The 16,143-nt window shown below is 36.2% G+C and overlaps 1 protein-coding gene across 1 annotated transcript in view; it reads left to right on the top strand.

Annotated features, from left to right (window-relative positions):
- The window catches only part of WDR72 (WD repeat domain 72), a 210,639-nt gene that overhangs the window by 18,243 nt on the left and 176,253 nt on the right, over window positions 1-16,143 (top strand). Inside the window, exon 2 of the mRNA XM_009005469.5 lies at window positions 9,800-9,964. Within this exon, the coding sequence (XP_009003717.4) occupies window positions 9,812-9,964 (153 nt within the window). The 5' untranslated portion in view covers window positions 9,800-9,811. The remainder of the gene's footprint in view (window positions 1-9,799; window positions 9,965-16,143) is intronic.

Genomic DNA, 16,143 nt, shown 5'->3' with positions numbered 1-16,143 from the left:
GAAATTATAAAAATGAACAGCTGTACTTTAGTAACTGTAAAAGCTAGGAAATCCCAAAATATGTCACAAATCCTGTTTGGCCTTATTTGATATATACCTAAATTTCAATATATATTTAATATGTACTACTAAAATAACATGTTTAAATTTAGTTTTATGCTTTTGCTTTAGTTACATATTAATTGCTTTGCTCTTTATGTATTATTAAACTGTATAAAATTAGCTTTATAACACTTTAATAATTACAATATAACACTTTAATAATTATTACAATTTTAAGAAAGAATTTATTAAAATAAATTCTTTCTTAAAATTTTTTTTTTCATTATGCCACCAAGAAATGACAAAATTATATACACACATAATGTGAAAATGGTGGGATATATATAAATGCAACAACATAACTATCAAGTAATTCATTTACATCGTTTGATTTACCTACTGGCTGTGAGCTTCCTGAAGGTCCGTTCATCCTTTCAACCTGAGAATCCAGCCTGGTATCTGAGTAGGCTGCAGTCAAGAATTTGTGTAGGTATTGCTTGAGAGTTACTAAAGAGAAGTTTTGTGTCTGTATGTTTGGTTGTTTGTATAATCATTTCCATAGCAGTATTGATTATATGATAAAATATTGATTACATTGCTTACATGTTACAAAATGCAATATCAAAATGTACTTAGTACTAAAACGTAGGCTCTGACTTTAACCCTGTCTGTGGTTATGATGCTTATTTTTATTTTTTATTTTTTGTTAGCCAAAAGCCAAGAAGTGATGTTTCTTTCTCAGTGTTCACTTATTTTCTCCAGTGGAAACATTTATTTGTTTATTTTGAATTGCCTTTAAGTTGACCAGATTTAAAAATTATCCTACAAAATCCTACCAGCTTGTTTTAGACATCCAAAATATCATTCGGGCACTCAAATTTGGTATATAATAATTATAAATTGAGGGCTATGGTAGAGGTTTGTAATCCCTTTCCAAATACTTCTTTAAAACTTGTCTAGACACTTAATTATTTAAAATATAACAGGTGTGCCTCTGTCAGGAACATCACTTTCTCCTCCACACTGCAGAGATTCTAATGTAGAGAATTTTTAATAAAATGTTTTTTCCCTTGAGGTTTATTTTCGCTTAGAGATTCCTAGGGAATTATTAGGGATATCAGAAGATGTGGATTTACTTTCTATTCTATTAATAACAGGGCACTTAGTTTCTGTGGTTACATTTTAAATTTTGCTGCAAAAAATTAAAAAGCGTCTGAAAACAGTGACTTCTGATGTGTAACCTTTTAATCAGTTCTTTCTCCTCGCTGTACAATTCATTTGATCTTTCTCAGAATCTCAGAATTATAAGTGATCTAAAGAATTGTCTAGATCAGGCCAGAGTGATCTGGCCTACTCCTGTAATCCCAGAACTTTGGGAGGCCAAGGCTGGCAGATCACTTGAAGTCAGGAGTTTGAGATCAGCCTAGCCAACATAGTAAAACCACATCTGCACTAAAAATACAAAAATTAGCCAGGCTTGCTGGCAGGTGCCTGTAGTCTCAGCTATTCAAGAGGCTGAGCCAAGGGAATAGCTTGAAGCCAGGAGGCAGAGTTTGTAAGAGTTTGCAGTAAGCAGAGATTGTGCCACTGCACTCCAGCCTGGGGGACAGAGCTATACTTCTTCTCAAAAAAAAATCTAGATCACATTTCTCATCATCAGCTTTCTTATAAGTGATGGGAGATGATTACATTAATGATCCAGGGTCACTTGCTCTAAATCCTATGGGAGCTTATAAGTAATATATGCAAGGTAATATAATGACAGCATAATATTTATATTTATACCCATATGCTTTTATTTAGATCATTGTATTTGTTCCTCTTAAGAATAGTGAGCTGTAGGCAGCTCAGGTGATAGTAACCTCATTTTACTAATTACTGTATTTACGATGTGGTAATAAAGGTTATAAGTGGTAAAAACAGCCCTGGACATACTTCTCTGAATTTCAGGTATGTTGCACTACACATAGCAGGCTGGATTGTTGAATATCAATTCTAGTTGTGATCTGATTTCTTGTGGCTTTTGCCTTGGTCCATTTTGTTTTCTAATTTGGTCGTGTTAGGAATCCTGTGGCTAAAAAGGTTTTTAACCTGTGAAATGCTTTGATTTACTTTTTTCTCCCTAAACTCCAAATTCCTTGTATTTTAACAGGTATGTAAACATTTGTAAATATTTGAATGGGTGGACGTTTTTTCACACGTAAGTCTTTAGAACTATATTTTATATTTTCATTCATTCATTAATTGATCACACAGTTATTGAGTGTCTACTTTTGCTGAAACTACTCTGGGCCCTGCGATTACAGCAATAGACAAATGAGACAGAAGTCTCTGCTTAGAAAATTTACTATCTACTGAAAGTGAAGTTGAAGTGAGTTTAACTTGAATAAGAATAAAGCAGAAGTGTCATGGTGAAAAAGTTTGACATATGGATAACTCTTTCTATTACCCAGAAGCATGGGAGCCAAAATAAAAATAATATTAGTCAGTTATGAATATTACTCTCTGCTCCACATTGTGTGCACGATCTCATTTCATTCTCTCAACAACTATGTAAGGTAGCTAGCATTATTATTCCCATATTGTAGATGAGGAAACTGAGGCTCAGAGGGATACCATGGCTCAAATTTAAGTCTAGCCTGATTAAAGTCTTCACGCTTCATCCACTCCCTCTCTTTTGGTATACAGAGCTTAAAAATGAGGAAAAGGGGCATTTATTCAACCAATGTTTATTTTGTCACTATCTTCAAAGCACTGTTCTTCAGGTATTGTAGGGACTTTATCAGTGATTAAGAAATGATTCTCATATTTCAGAAGGAATGTAGAAGGAAGAAGCATCAAAATCCGTTGAATCAATTCTTTGCAGCAGAAAAGAATATTTTCTACTATGGGATAGGCAGTATGCTACATAAGGACTGATCTCTATCTTTGGGTGGAGAGTGTCACTTCATTAAGGGAGACATCAATGCAGAGTGGGTAATTTTCAGGGAGATTCGAAACCAGAATACGTGTGGCTGGTTATTGGGTAGACAGTGTTGCAAACATTCAAGTAAGAGAAGCTAATTTTCCAGAGCAATAGGAATATAAATACTGCACCTTAAGAGTTGTTTATCCCTTAGTGTAATGTTAATCATTAAAAATATATTAATTCCATGGCAAATGTTCCTCAGAATTTCTTTCTCCTACTGTTCTACTCAGCAAACTAGATGAATTTCTTTGACTAGTTTCCTAGGTAAACTTTAAAAAATAACACAAGTTCTTGGACAAGAGCCAAAGTGCACACTGTCCATAAAAGCAAAAAATGCCCAGTTTCCTTTGAAGCACTGTGACCCAGGAGCTTTCCCTTGTTAATTCTTGGCTGAGCACACGTTAGCCAAGCCAAGAGTGAAGGTCAAATTATTTTTGTTTGGTGATTTTCATTGTCTTGAAATTAAAATTAAAATTTTTATTAATTAAAAATTATACTTTAAGTTCTGGGGTATGTGTGCAGAAAGTACAGGTTTGTTACAGGTATACATGTGCCACAGTGGTTTGCTGTATCCATCACCCCATCATCAACAATAGGTATTTTTCCTAAGGCTATCCCTCTCCTATCCCCCTACCCCCTACTATCCCTCACCTAGCCCCCCCCACCCCCAAGAGGCCGTGGTGTGTGATGTTCCCCTCCCTGTGTCCACGTGTTCTCACTGTTTAACACCTACTTATGACTGAGAACATGCAGTGAGGAGCAGTTTTTCTTAGGAGCAGAATGTTAAAACACGCCTATGTGTGTCCTCACTACCTGCTTTGCAATCTTCATTTGTACCCCATTTATCTGGTATTCATGAGAGTGAGCTTTTCCCCCCAAAGTGAATTTTTCTTATCCATGAAACTTACTATTTAACTCTTGTCTTAGAGATAGTTAAAACTAGTGCTGTCTATTTTGCCCCCTTTTTATAATAGAGTATATTGGACATCTCAGCATCTTTTATTCAGTCAGGCAGGTGCCATGAGAGGCGGTAGTTGTCCGGGGCTGAAGGACTGCGGAGCTCTCAGGAGTAATATTTAGGTAAATTTGCTCTTACACTGAGGGTGAGGACTGCCAGATTGTGTGGCTTTAATGGCAGGTTTTGTGGGGTTTTTGGTCTCCTTTCTTTTTGCCGATTCACTTTTTTTGGTGTGTGCCTACTTCAGCTGAAAATCATTGTGTTCCTCCTTTCTTCATTTCATTTTCCTTCCCTCTCTCAACTTTTGGTTTTAATACAAGTGAGCTGTTAAACGAGCTGTTATTTTACTCAGAATTTATGTAGGTTTGTCCTGTGTGCTTTCATATGTAAGAATGTATCTGCTAATTCCCCAAGATTACATCCAATATGAAGTTTTTGCTGAAATAAATGTGCGTATGCATAATTTTACATATTTTATTCCATTTTAATGGTTACAAGTGTTTGTGTTTCTATTTCATGTTCATTCAAATTTAGTAATCTATATTTTCTGGCTGGGTACAGTGGCTCATGCCTATAATCCCAGCACTTTGGGAGCTCGAGATGAGCAGATCATGTGAGGTCAGGAGTTCAAGACCAGCTTTGCCAACAAGGTGAAATGCTGTCACTACTAAAAATATAAAAATTAGCCGGGGGTGGGGGATGGTGGGTGCCTGTAATTCCAGCACTGCGGAGGCTGAGGCAGAGGCAGGAGAATCGCTTGAACCCAGGAGTGGAGGAGCCAAGAGTGGGCCATTGCACTCCAGCCTGGGCGACAAGAGCAAGATTCCGTCTCAACAAACAAAACAAAACAAAACAAAACAAAACAAAACAAAACAAAAAGCCTAGTGAGCTGTATTTCTATAAAAATTATTTCACTTACCTTTCCAAATTTTAACATTAATAATATTCTCATTTAAGATAACTGAGCTATACTCATTTTATCTGTACATTATTTTTGATGTTTTTAGTGCTTTCCTAATCAAACTTGCCATAGATTTCCTCATGTTATTTATCTTTTCAAAAGACTGGGTTTGATTTGTAGATTATTTCTCCTTTGTTGTTCTTTTAATAATAATATGTAGTTTTGTCCACATTGTTTCCTTTTACATTCCTTGTATTTACCCTGCTCTTCTTTTATATAAGGGTTTCATTTGGGTGTTATTTCCTTATTCATTTGCTGTCTTCTTTATTAGCATCGTGTGTGTGTGTGTGTGTGTGTGTGTGTGTGTGTGTGTGTGTTTGAGGCTATAATTTCCTTTTATACAAAATCTACATTTGGCAAGTTTTATTATACAAAATTTTTATTCTTTTGGTTCTTAATTGCATCGAATTTATGTTATATTTTCTTGGTAGAATATTTTAGTTTTTTTTTAGTTTCCAAACATTCAGACAGGAAATATTTCAAACTTTTGTGTTATGCATGTATTGCAGGGGTGAGGAAGGAGGCAATTTCAGATTTTTATTGATTGTGGTCAGATCATGTCACCTAAGTGGTATTAATCCTTTAAGATGTTTTGAGATCTGTTTTGTGGTCCAACAGCATCACAGCTTTATAAATGTTATATGCATGCTTTCATTGAAATGTATTTTTATTTAATTTCTAGGTGCAGGAATCTATATATTTTCATGATATTATTAATACAAATTATGTGGTTCAAGTATTTAAAATCCTTAATCTTTTTTGTCTGCTTGATCTATTTATTACTGATTGAGAGAAGTAAAATCTTCCTCTGTCATAGTTAATTCACCAACTTCTCTTAGTAATTATGCATTATTTTGTTTTATGGATTTTGAGGCTCTGCTGTTGATTACCTAGAGACTGTTATTCTTTTTGGGTAAATGACTTATTTAATCATTATATAGTGACCACCCCTCCAACAGTGGTTTGGCTTTAAAGCCCATTTTGTCCAATATTACATCAGTTTATTATTCTTTTATTACTATTTGCCTGGTATGTTCTTATCCATCTCTTTATTTTAAACCTTTCTGAGTTAATACTTTAGGAATCTTTAGTAAGTAAGATGTAGTAGGACATTGTAACTCTGAATCTTTGTCTTTAGTAAGTTTAATCAATTTATTCATCTGTTGCTAGCATTATTTATTTTGATGCTCAAATTTTTCATGGTTTGGTCAGTGGGAGCTCCTGCAAGCAGACTTCTGTGTCCCTCTGATATGTCCTCACTCTTCGAGCACTTCCTTGTTTTAATGGCAATATAGTCCAGTATCATATTGTGTTTCCCTGTTCCAGAACTGGAATCAACCAGTTAGTTTCCCAATAAAACCTGATTCCTCTAATTCAACTCCAGTACCACAGGTATCATTCAAGTTCTTTCCTTTCTCTATTTCTAACTCTTTTTTCTAACAGTAAACAGCAAGAAATCTGGTTCCTATTATAAATAAGCAATATACTAATTATTTGATCAGTCTGTTATGTAACCAATTTCCTGTAAATGTGCTGCACTGTCCTCTGTATGAATGCCCTCCTGATCATTTAATGGCTTTGACACTCCTTGTGGACCTGTCCACTGCCCAATGTGTGAATATCCTGCTTCCCTTTGTATTCCTTTACTATGTCTGATTACACTTCCGGGCAGGAACACTTCTCACCCTACCAGTGTTCTCAGGATACTGAACATCCCCCAGTGTGCATGTCTTCCTATCCTCCTTTGGCTTCAACATTTTGTGCCAGACCATCCTTGTAAATAAATGTATGTTTTCCTCACCCTGCCCAGGCTCTGGCTCCTCACAGCGGGGCCACAACCTTCACTATCCTCACCCCTCTTAGGCTCCTGACACTCTTTGTTGAGGAACCTCATTGTGTGAGCTCCTTTCTCACTTGTTCGTGCTCCAATACCCAGTGCCACACAACCACATATGCATTATTCCTCTTCACCCTGCTTGGGGGCTGCCCCCACATTTGGACGTCTTACTCACCCTCCCTAGGCTCTGACTCCACAGTCCTGTTATCCTGATGCCCTCCTCATATTATTTAAACTCCAACACTCCATTTCTGCTTTGTTCTATTAATACCTGGTGGCTTTAGGACTGAATTAGCAAAGAAGGGAAAGGGTTCTGTCATTTTTGGAGCTTATAATAGAAACATATTGGATCTTTCACTTAGCATCTATATCTCTTAACGTATCTGATTAATCTTAATGTCTCTGAATTCCTTTTACTCAACATTTTCAGTTTTTTAATGTCTTCTTGCTGTATTCTGGGAAATTTCCTGAAAAATGTATTTATTATTATTATTTATTTATTTATTTATTTATTTATTTATTTATTTTTTGAGACGGAGTTTCGCTCTTGTTACCCAGGCTGGAGTGCAATGGCGCGATCTTGGCTCACCGCAACCTCCACCTCCTGGGTTCAGGCAATTCTGCCTCAGCCTCCTGAGTAGCTGGGATTACAGGCACACGCCACCATGCCCAGCTAATGTTTTGTATTTTTAGTAGAGACGGGGTTTCACCATGTTGGCCAGGATGGTCTCGATCTCTTGACCTCATGATCCACCCGCCTCGGCCTCCCAAAGTGCTGGGATTACAGGCTTGAGCCACTGCACCCGGCTTTTTTTTTTTTTCCTCTCTCACTTCGTAGCCCAGGCTGAAATGCAGTGGCACTATCTCAGCTAACTACAACCTCTACCACCTGGGTTCAAGCGATTTTCCCACCCAGCCTCCCAAGGTGGGATTACTGGTGAGCGCCACCACGCCTGGCTAATTTTTGTATTTTTAGTAGAGTGGAGGTTTCACCATGTTGGTCAGGCTGGTCCCAAACTCCTGGCCTCAAGTGCTCCACCCACCTTGGCTCCCCAAAGTGCTGTGATTACAGGCGTGACCATTAACATTTGTCATGGTCTTTTATAAAATGTAGATATTCAAATAGATCTGTAGTGTTTCTGACAAGCCTCCCAATAGTATCATTGACCTGCGAACAACTTTTTATATATAATTAATTTTTAAAAGTATTATACATAATTCCAGAATCCCCATGTGAAGAAATCCATTCTGGAATTGTGTATAATACTTTAAAATTTTTTTAATTTTTTTTAATTTTTTTACTCTCAACCCATTTGTAATTAAGGCTTGAGAGATTTTTCTTGGGAGATTTGGAAATAAGCTTTCTTACCTTCCTGGGATAGTTTTCCTGTTTCCCCTTTCATCAAGCAGGGCTGCTTCTGAGAGCTTTGCTTTCTACCCTTACATAGGGACTAACATGCAAACTCCTAGCCAAAAAAGCCACCTACTAATTTAGTTCCAATAATTATTGTGCCGTTTTTCCAGTTTCTCTTACTTTTTTAATGCTTGGGATTTTCTAGACTTATTTGTAAGCTTGGCCATGAAGCAAAAACTTAAAAAATACATATAATGCATTTTTCTCTGTGTTTGAAGCAGAAGGTCCACGTTCCAGTTATAGTATTATTTAAATCAGAACTCTCTGGTTAGCTTGGCAGTATGAATAATATGTATAATCCTGGTATTCAGAATTGCAATGCTCAGAACATTTTCTATAGAAGCCTTGGTTTCACGGTGCTTGGATAAGGCAGTTAGATAATACAAATGTATTCTAGACTAGATAGACTCACATACTAACCTAAGAAGATAACAGGGAGCTAGACCCTGAGTTCCAGACAATGGAACTGCAAGGAAAGTTTGTGTTTATAGTGTCAGGGCACACCCATGTTTAGGTGTATGTGTGTGTGTGTAAATATATATAACCGAACACTAGAAATAACATGCATCATAAGCTTTAAAAATGTGTAATGGTATTTATCCTTTCGGTGCTTTAGTACCAGAAATCCTGCAGGACAGAAAGTTTTCATTTTCTTGACTTTTTCAAAGCAAATGTGGGAATTATCCTTGGCACCTTCTTCCTCTCTTTTTGACATTTTTAATGGGTTAAATATATAATGCTAAATTGCCTCCCAAAATTGTTTGTGTTTCAGGAAGGAATACCCATTTGGGGAGAATATTTAATCAGTGTTTCACAAAATATAATGCAAACATCACTGAGTGATATTTTAGGTGGTCACAGACAACATTTTTTGATACTTATGTATTCATTTTAATCCTTGCAACTAACATATGAATGTGGCAATTTCATAGAGATTATTGTTTAGGAAGATACCAAATACAAAAATAGGTAAAATAAAAATTATTAGTAAAAATAGAATATATAGATGACGGGGTGATGGATTCAGCACACCACCATGCCACATGTATACCTATGTAACAAACCTGCATGTTCTGCTCATGTACCCCAGAACTTAAAGTATACTAACAAAAAAATGAATATGGCAGAAATTATGATAGTCATACATGAATCTTTGAACACTAGGAAACATTGTTTTCATGGAAAAGATTTATTTTTTAATATCAAATTCCCCAATTTCAGGTATTACCTAGTTGGAGAGAGAGAGTTTGCAAAGCTGACTTCAAATTATGCCCTGTAGACAGCTCTATGCTTCTTAAGAAGCCTAGCAGGGCTTTGCATAAAGTTGGATGTAGCCACAGGAAGAGCTGGGTGTGAAGTGCATAGACTATTCCTTTCTTTCTCAGTAATAAGGAACTGGAAGATAAGTCATTTTTTTTTATGAATTAGCAGTGTGCATGGTAATTTCAGGGTCTGATGACTACCTTCTCTTCTAATTGATGGGAGAGCACCCTTTTCCATAGCCCTCGGAACACATCATTGAAGTTTGGATAATCATAAATCTGCTTTATAATATTATCAGTTTTTTCAAATTAAAAAAATGTGACCATGTATGCTTCTTCCCTTCTTTGTGTGTCCAGGATTCACCCAAAATGAGGACTTCCCTGCAGGCAGTGGCACTCTGGGGACAGAAGGCCCCTCCCCACAGCATCACTGCCATCATGATCACCGATGACCAGAGAACAATTGTGACTGGGAGTCAAGAGGGTCAGCTCTGTCTCTGGAATCTCTCACATGAACTAAAGGTTAGTGAAAGCTATTGATATTGAAACAGACACCATTCACAAAATAAGCACAACTTGCATTTTCTGTCTGCAGTGACAGTGGAAGGTTTGCATGATTGTTAAAAAGATGCTTATTAAAGTAATAAATTGATTTTACTTCTGAATTTTGAGAAATACAGTATTATATGATTGATCAAGGATCATATTTGAAAATTATATTATGAATATTGCTAATCTTAGGTACCCACTAAGTATTATTCCCCTTTAATAGTTTTAATAGTAAAACTATGCTGAGTTTTACTATTTTATATTCTGAATTATATGCTTAAGTAACTGAACTACAGGCACACAAGTATAATTCTAAAAATTATGGCTCATTAATCTAAACAAAGGACACCCTTGAAAGCCACGATTAACTAAATGAGTAATATCTTAATTATCTGGGTGTTTCTGCTAGTTTGGCCTTCTTGTGATTCTTTTAGTCTCTGCCTGCCTGTAATTTTTACAGATCACATCAAAACGCTCTAAATCCAATTTACTATTGTCGTCCTCCTATTTCAGAACCTGACCTCACCTAGGATTTGGCCCATTGATTGGCAATTAATTGTCCCTGTCTCAAGTCATAAACATTTAACATATTGGAATAGATATTTGCTTAACTCTAGCAGTCTCTAGACCCAATTTGAACATTTAAACTAATGATGTAGTTAAAGTATACTGCCCTCATTAAGAAGCCTTTTAAAGATCAAAGACTATTTTTAGCCTTTAAAGTTTGTCACTTTAAGACCTAAATTAACAATTAATTGTAATTCTATTTTATAGTGTAATTAATTAACATCTCCCATCACTGAACGCTTCTACTATAGGACTGCCAAGAACTGCATAGCAGACCAGCTCAGCTTAATGTTAATGAACGTTCTTGAAGGAAGGATGGGTATTATTGCAACAGTGGTGCTTTGAAAATTGTGGCCCCGTTTGAATATTGAGACATTAATTTTCTATTAAAATTTAAACTCAGACTTCTAAGTGACTAAAATGTCTTGCTTATTTTTAATGTTTAAGTGTATTATTTTGTGGCTGGAATAGTTGTCTAATATTAAGTAGGTCACTATAAGCTTAATAAATCTGGAATTCTATCATCTTTATATTTATAAAGACATTGCTAATATTTATTCAGCATTTGTTTAGCATACATTTGTTGAGTGCATGATATAATTTGGGTGGCATGGTGGGTACTCATTCATAAGTTCAAATGTGAATGATAAGACCTGGTGCTGGCTGCCCAGGAGCTTACAGTGCAGTACAGAAAAAGCAGGCTACTGTAGGGCAGTTATGATACAAGGTACTCTAGGTGAAGAATGGTCTGCACTGCATAGTCAGTGGACAGGTTATGCCATGCGTCTCTTAGGAGCAAGTCTTCTGCTTAGACTCAGAGTAGTGGTTTTTACAGCGGGCAATTTTCCTCCCAAGAGACATCTGTTACTATCTGCAGACATTTTGGTGGTTACAACTGAAGGACAAGAGATACTGGTGGCATGTACTGGCTGGAGCCAGAAATACTATAAACGTCATATAGTGCACATGACAGCTCCTCACAATAAATAATTTTCCATTCCAAATGCCAAGAGTGCTGATATAAAGAAATTCAGGGATAGAGATATAGGCTGGAAATGGGAATCTGATTGGTGCGAGTGGAAGAAGCAAAGTTATTCTACATTAAGGAGACAGCTTGTGCTTGGAGGAAAAAGGAGGAGCTGTCTGTTGCCTTACCTAGGTATGAAAAATGACCTAAGAGAGGTAAGGCCAGCGGGGAAGACAAAGACCTAGACATGAAGTTTAGATGACAAGTAAAGGAATTTACATAGAATTCGCTAAAGCTATTGAGATTTAAGTTGGGGATGGGATCAGCTTTGTGTTTTTGAAATTCACTGTGAGAACATTGTGAAAAGTTAATTACACAAATAAGCTACTGATTAGTATAAATGTGAGATATTCCATGTAAAGATTTTCCTGAACATTTTCTATGGCTAACCACAGGGCCACAATGAGTAAACAGCATCTCTTATTTTCCCATCAATCTTGCCCACACACTGCAACTGATCAACTATTAGTAGGAAAAACTTCAGACTGAAAAAAATCAAGAGCAGTTTTCAGTTCTCAACAAATCCTATTGCTATGCTTAAGATGGTCAGATGAGTAGATTAATAGGTTAATGCTTAGTAGTTTAATAAAAAATGTGTATATAAAGGAATAATTTGGGTAGGGGTAGAAAAAATATGTCCTCATTAATATGGCTGCATTTTCATCTACATATGTTCATATAGTTCAGAAAAAATATAATAGATATTAATTCATTTGGAAAATAGATTTTTATTACCCACATGACATTTGCTAGCTATTCAAATTAAATTTTTGGTCTTTTTTTTTTTTTTTTTTTGAGACAAGGTCTCATTCTGTCACCCAGGCTGAAATGCAGGAATGCAATCTCGGCTCATTGCAAACTCTACCTCCTGGGTTCAAGCGATTCTCATGCCTCAGCCTCCCAAGTAGCTGGGATTATAGGTGCCTGCCACCACGCCCAGCTAACTTTTGTATTTTTAGTAGAGATAGAATTTCACCATGTTGACCAGGCTGGTCTCAAATGTCTGACCTCAAGTGATCTGCCCGCCTCAGCCTCCCAAAGTGCTGGGATCACAGGCATGAGTCACCGACTGTGCCCAGCCAATGTTTGGTTTATTATTGACAACTCCTTCTTCATTTCAGGAGATCTTACATGTTTTTTGTTTTGTAATTTAATTTTTATCATCTTGTTTTACAAAATAATGAGGAATTTACTTCTTTCACACAGGAGGCAGTAGGGGAATTAGACCTTAGTGTTATATTTTAAAAATGTGCATGTAGGAGAAAAACAATGGGTGTTTGTTTTTTCTTGAGGTGAGATCTCACTCTCTCACCCAGGCTGAAGTGCAGTGGTATGAGCTAAACTTACTGCAGCCTTGACGGTCTGAGCTCAAGTGATTCTCCCATCTTAGCCTCCTGAGTAGCTGGGATCACAGGTGTGCGCCACCATACCCAGCTAATTTTTTTTTTATTGTAGGGATGAGGTCTCACTGTTACCGAGACAGGCCTTGAATTTTTGGGCTCAAGTGATCCTCCTGTCTCTGCCTGCCAAAGTGCTGGGATTATAGACATGAGCCATCATGCTTGGCCAGCATTGGTATTTTAAATAATCATTTAGTTAAAATTTTGTTTTTATTGTAAAAAGGTTAATTTTAGTATTTCTGAGGCAGGAAGACAAATAGGATACTTTTTAAAAGTATTTCAATAGATTATTTTTGAAAGCAGTTTTAGGTTCACAGCAAAATGGAGTGGAAGGTACAGGGAGTTTCTATACCTATCTGATCAGCCCCACCCTGCACCCAACACACATTTACACACATCTGTCCCTCACTATTAACATGCCACACTACAGCAGTATATATATAATAATATGTAATATTATATAATATATATATATAATAATATGTAATATTATATAATATATATATATATATATATACTGCTGTAGTATATATTATAATATATATATGTATTACAACCGATTAACCTACACATCATCAAGAGTTGCTTTACTCTTGGTATTGTACATTCTACAGGTTTTGACAAATGTATAATGTATCTTTTTTTTTTTTTCTTGAGATAGACTCTCACTCTGTCGCCCAGGCTGCAATGTAGTGGTGCAATCTCGGCTCACTGCAACTCTGCCTCCCAGGTTCAAGCAAGTATACTGCCTCAGCCTCCCAAGTATCTGGGATTACAGGCACACACTACCACCCCTGGCTAATTTTTGTATTTTTAGTAGAGATGAGGTTCATGCTGTTAGCCAGACTGGTGGATCCATTTTTATAGTATCATACAGAATAGTTTCACTGCCCCAAAAATTTCTGTGCAACATATATTTATCTCCTGCTCCCCACATCCTTGACAACCACTAATGTTTTTATTGTCTGCTAAGTTTTGCCTTTTCCAGAAGGTCATGTAGTTGGAATCATAAAACCATTTCAGATTGGCTTCTTTCATTTAGTAATATATATCAGAGGGTTTTCCATAATTTTTCATGGCTTGGTAGCTCACTTCTTTTTAGCACTGTATAATATTTCATTGTATAGATGTACCATAATTTATCTGTTAACCACTTGAAGGGTATTTTGGTTGCTGTCACATTTTGGCAATTATGGAGAAATCTGCTTGCTTCTCTTTCACTTTCCACCCTGATTGTAAGTTTCCTGAGGCCTCCTAGTCATGCTTCCTATTAAGCCTGTGGAACTGGGAGTCAATTAAACCTCTTTTCTTCATGAATTACCTAGTAATTCTATACAGACTTTTGTGTAGATACAACTTTTCAATGCATTTGTGTAAATATCAGTGAGCGTCATTGCCATGTTGTGTGGTAAGAATATATTTAGTTTTATATGAAATCACTAAACAATTCTCTTGCAAAGTGGCCGTCCCTGTTTTGCATTCTCACCAGCAATGAATGAGAATTTCTGTTGCCACATCCCTGCCAGCATTTGATGTTGCCAATGTTCTGGATTTGGGCCATTCTAATAGGTGCGCTGTGGTTTCTCACTGTTTTTTTAATTTGCACTTCTCTCATTACAGGTTATATGGAGCATCTTTTTATATGTGTACCTCCCATCTGCATGTTTTCTTTGCTGAGGTGTCTGCTCAGATCTTTTGACTATATTTTAATTAGGTTTTTAACTTTCTTATTATTGAATTTAAAGGGTTCTTTGTGTATTTTATATTATAATCCTTTAGCAGGTATGACTTTTGAAAATATTTCTCTCAGTCTGTGGCTTGTTTTCTTATTTTCTGGATGTTTTCTTCTTTTTTATATAAATAAGAAAGACGTTTTACTTTTAGAAATTTTGGTAATATAGAAAATTTAGAAGTGAAAATTGATGCCTAAAAATTCCTCTGTGGTAACTGGTCTGATATTCAGTCTATGACTAATGGAATTTTTTATATTAACTTTATTGAGCTGTAATTAACTAGTAAAAATTATATAGGTTTAAGGTGTACAGAGTGATGATTTGATACATGAATACATTGTGAAGTGATTACCACAAATGATATGGTTTGGCTCTGTGTCCCCACCCAAATCTCATGTCTAATTGTAATCCACACATGTTGGGGAAGGGACTTGCTGGGAGGTGATTGGATCCTGGGGACAATTTTCCACATGCTGTTTTTGTGATAGTGAGTTCTCACAAGATCCTACAGTTTAAAAGTGTGTGGCACTTCCCCCTTCACTCTTTCTCTCTCCTGCTCTGTCGTGGTAAGATGTGCTTGCTTCTCTTTCACTTTCCACCCTGATTGTAAGTTTCCTGAGGCCTCCCAGTCATGCTTCCTATTAAGCCTGTGGAACTGTGAGTCAATTAAACCTCTTTTCTTCATGAATTACCTAGTCTCAGGTAGTTGTTTATAACAGTGTTAGAATGGACTAATACAACAATCATGTTAATGAACACATCTATCACCTCACATAATCATTTTTGTATCTATGTGGCAAGAACTCTTAAGACCTACTCTCTCAACAGATTTGAAGTATATAGTATTAACTATATATAACTATAGTTAATATAGTGTTAACTATAATCACAATGCACACATTAGATCCCCAAACTTATGCATCTTATATATAATTAAAAGTTTGTACCCTTTGAGCAACATTACTTCATTCTTCCCTCACCCCCAGCCCCTGGCAACCATGAATTCTCTGTTTCTATGAGTTTGACCTTTTTAGATTCTACATATAAGTAAGTTCATATAGTGTTTGTCTTTGATCATTTTCTTTAGCATAATATTCTCTAAGTCCATCCATGTTGTCACAAATGGCAGAATTTCTTTCCTTTTCATTTTTTAGCTGAATGCTATTCCATTGTGTATACAGTCAGCCCTTCATGTCCATGGCTTCTGCATCCATGGATTCAACCAACTGTGGATCAAAAACTTGGAAAAAGAAGAAAATAGGGTTGCATCTGTACTGAACATTTACAGACTTGTCATTATTCTCTAAACAATACAGTATAAAAGCAATTTACACAGCATTTATATTGTATTAGGTATTGTAAGTAATCTAGAGATGATTTAAAGTATATGAAAGATGCCATAGGCTACATGCAAATACTATGCAA

This window comes from Callithrix jacchus, chromosome 8, assembly GCF_049354715.1.
Source record: "Callithrix jacchus isolate 240 chromosome 8, calJac240_pri, whole genome shotgun sequence".
Taxonomy (NCBI): Eukaryota; Metazoa; Chordata; class Mammalia; order Primates; family Cebidae; genus Callithrix; species Callithrix jacchus.
This window is presented reverse-complemented; position numbering and strand designations above follow the sequence as displayed.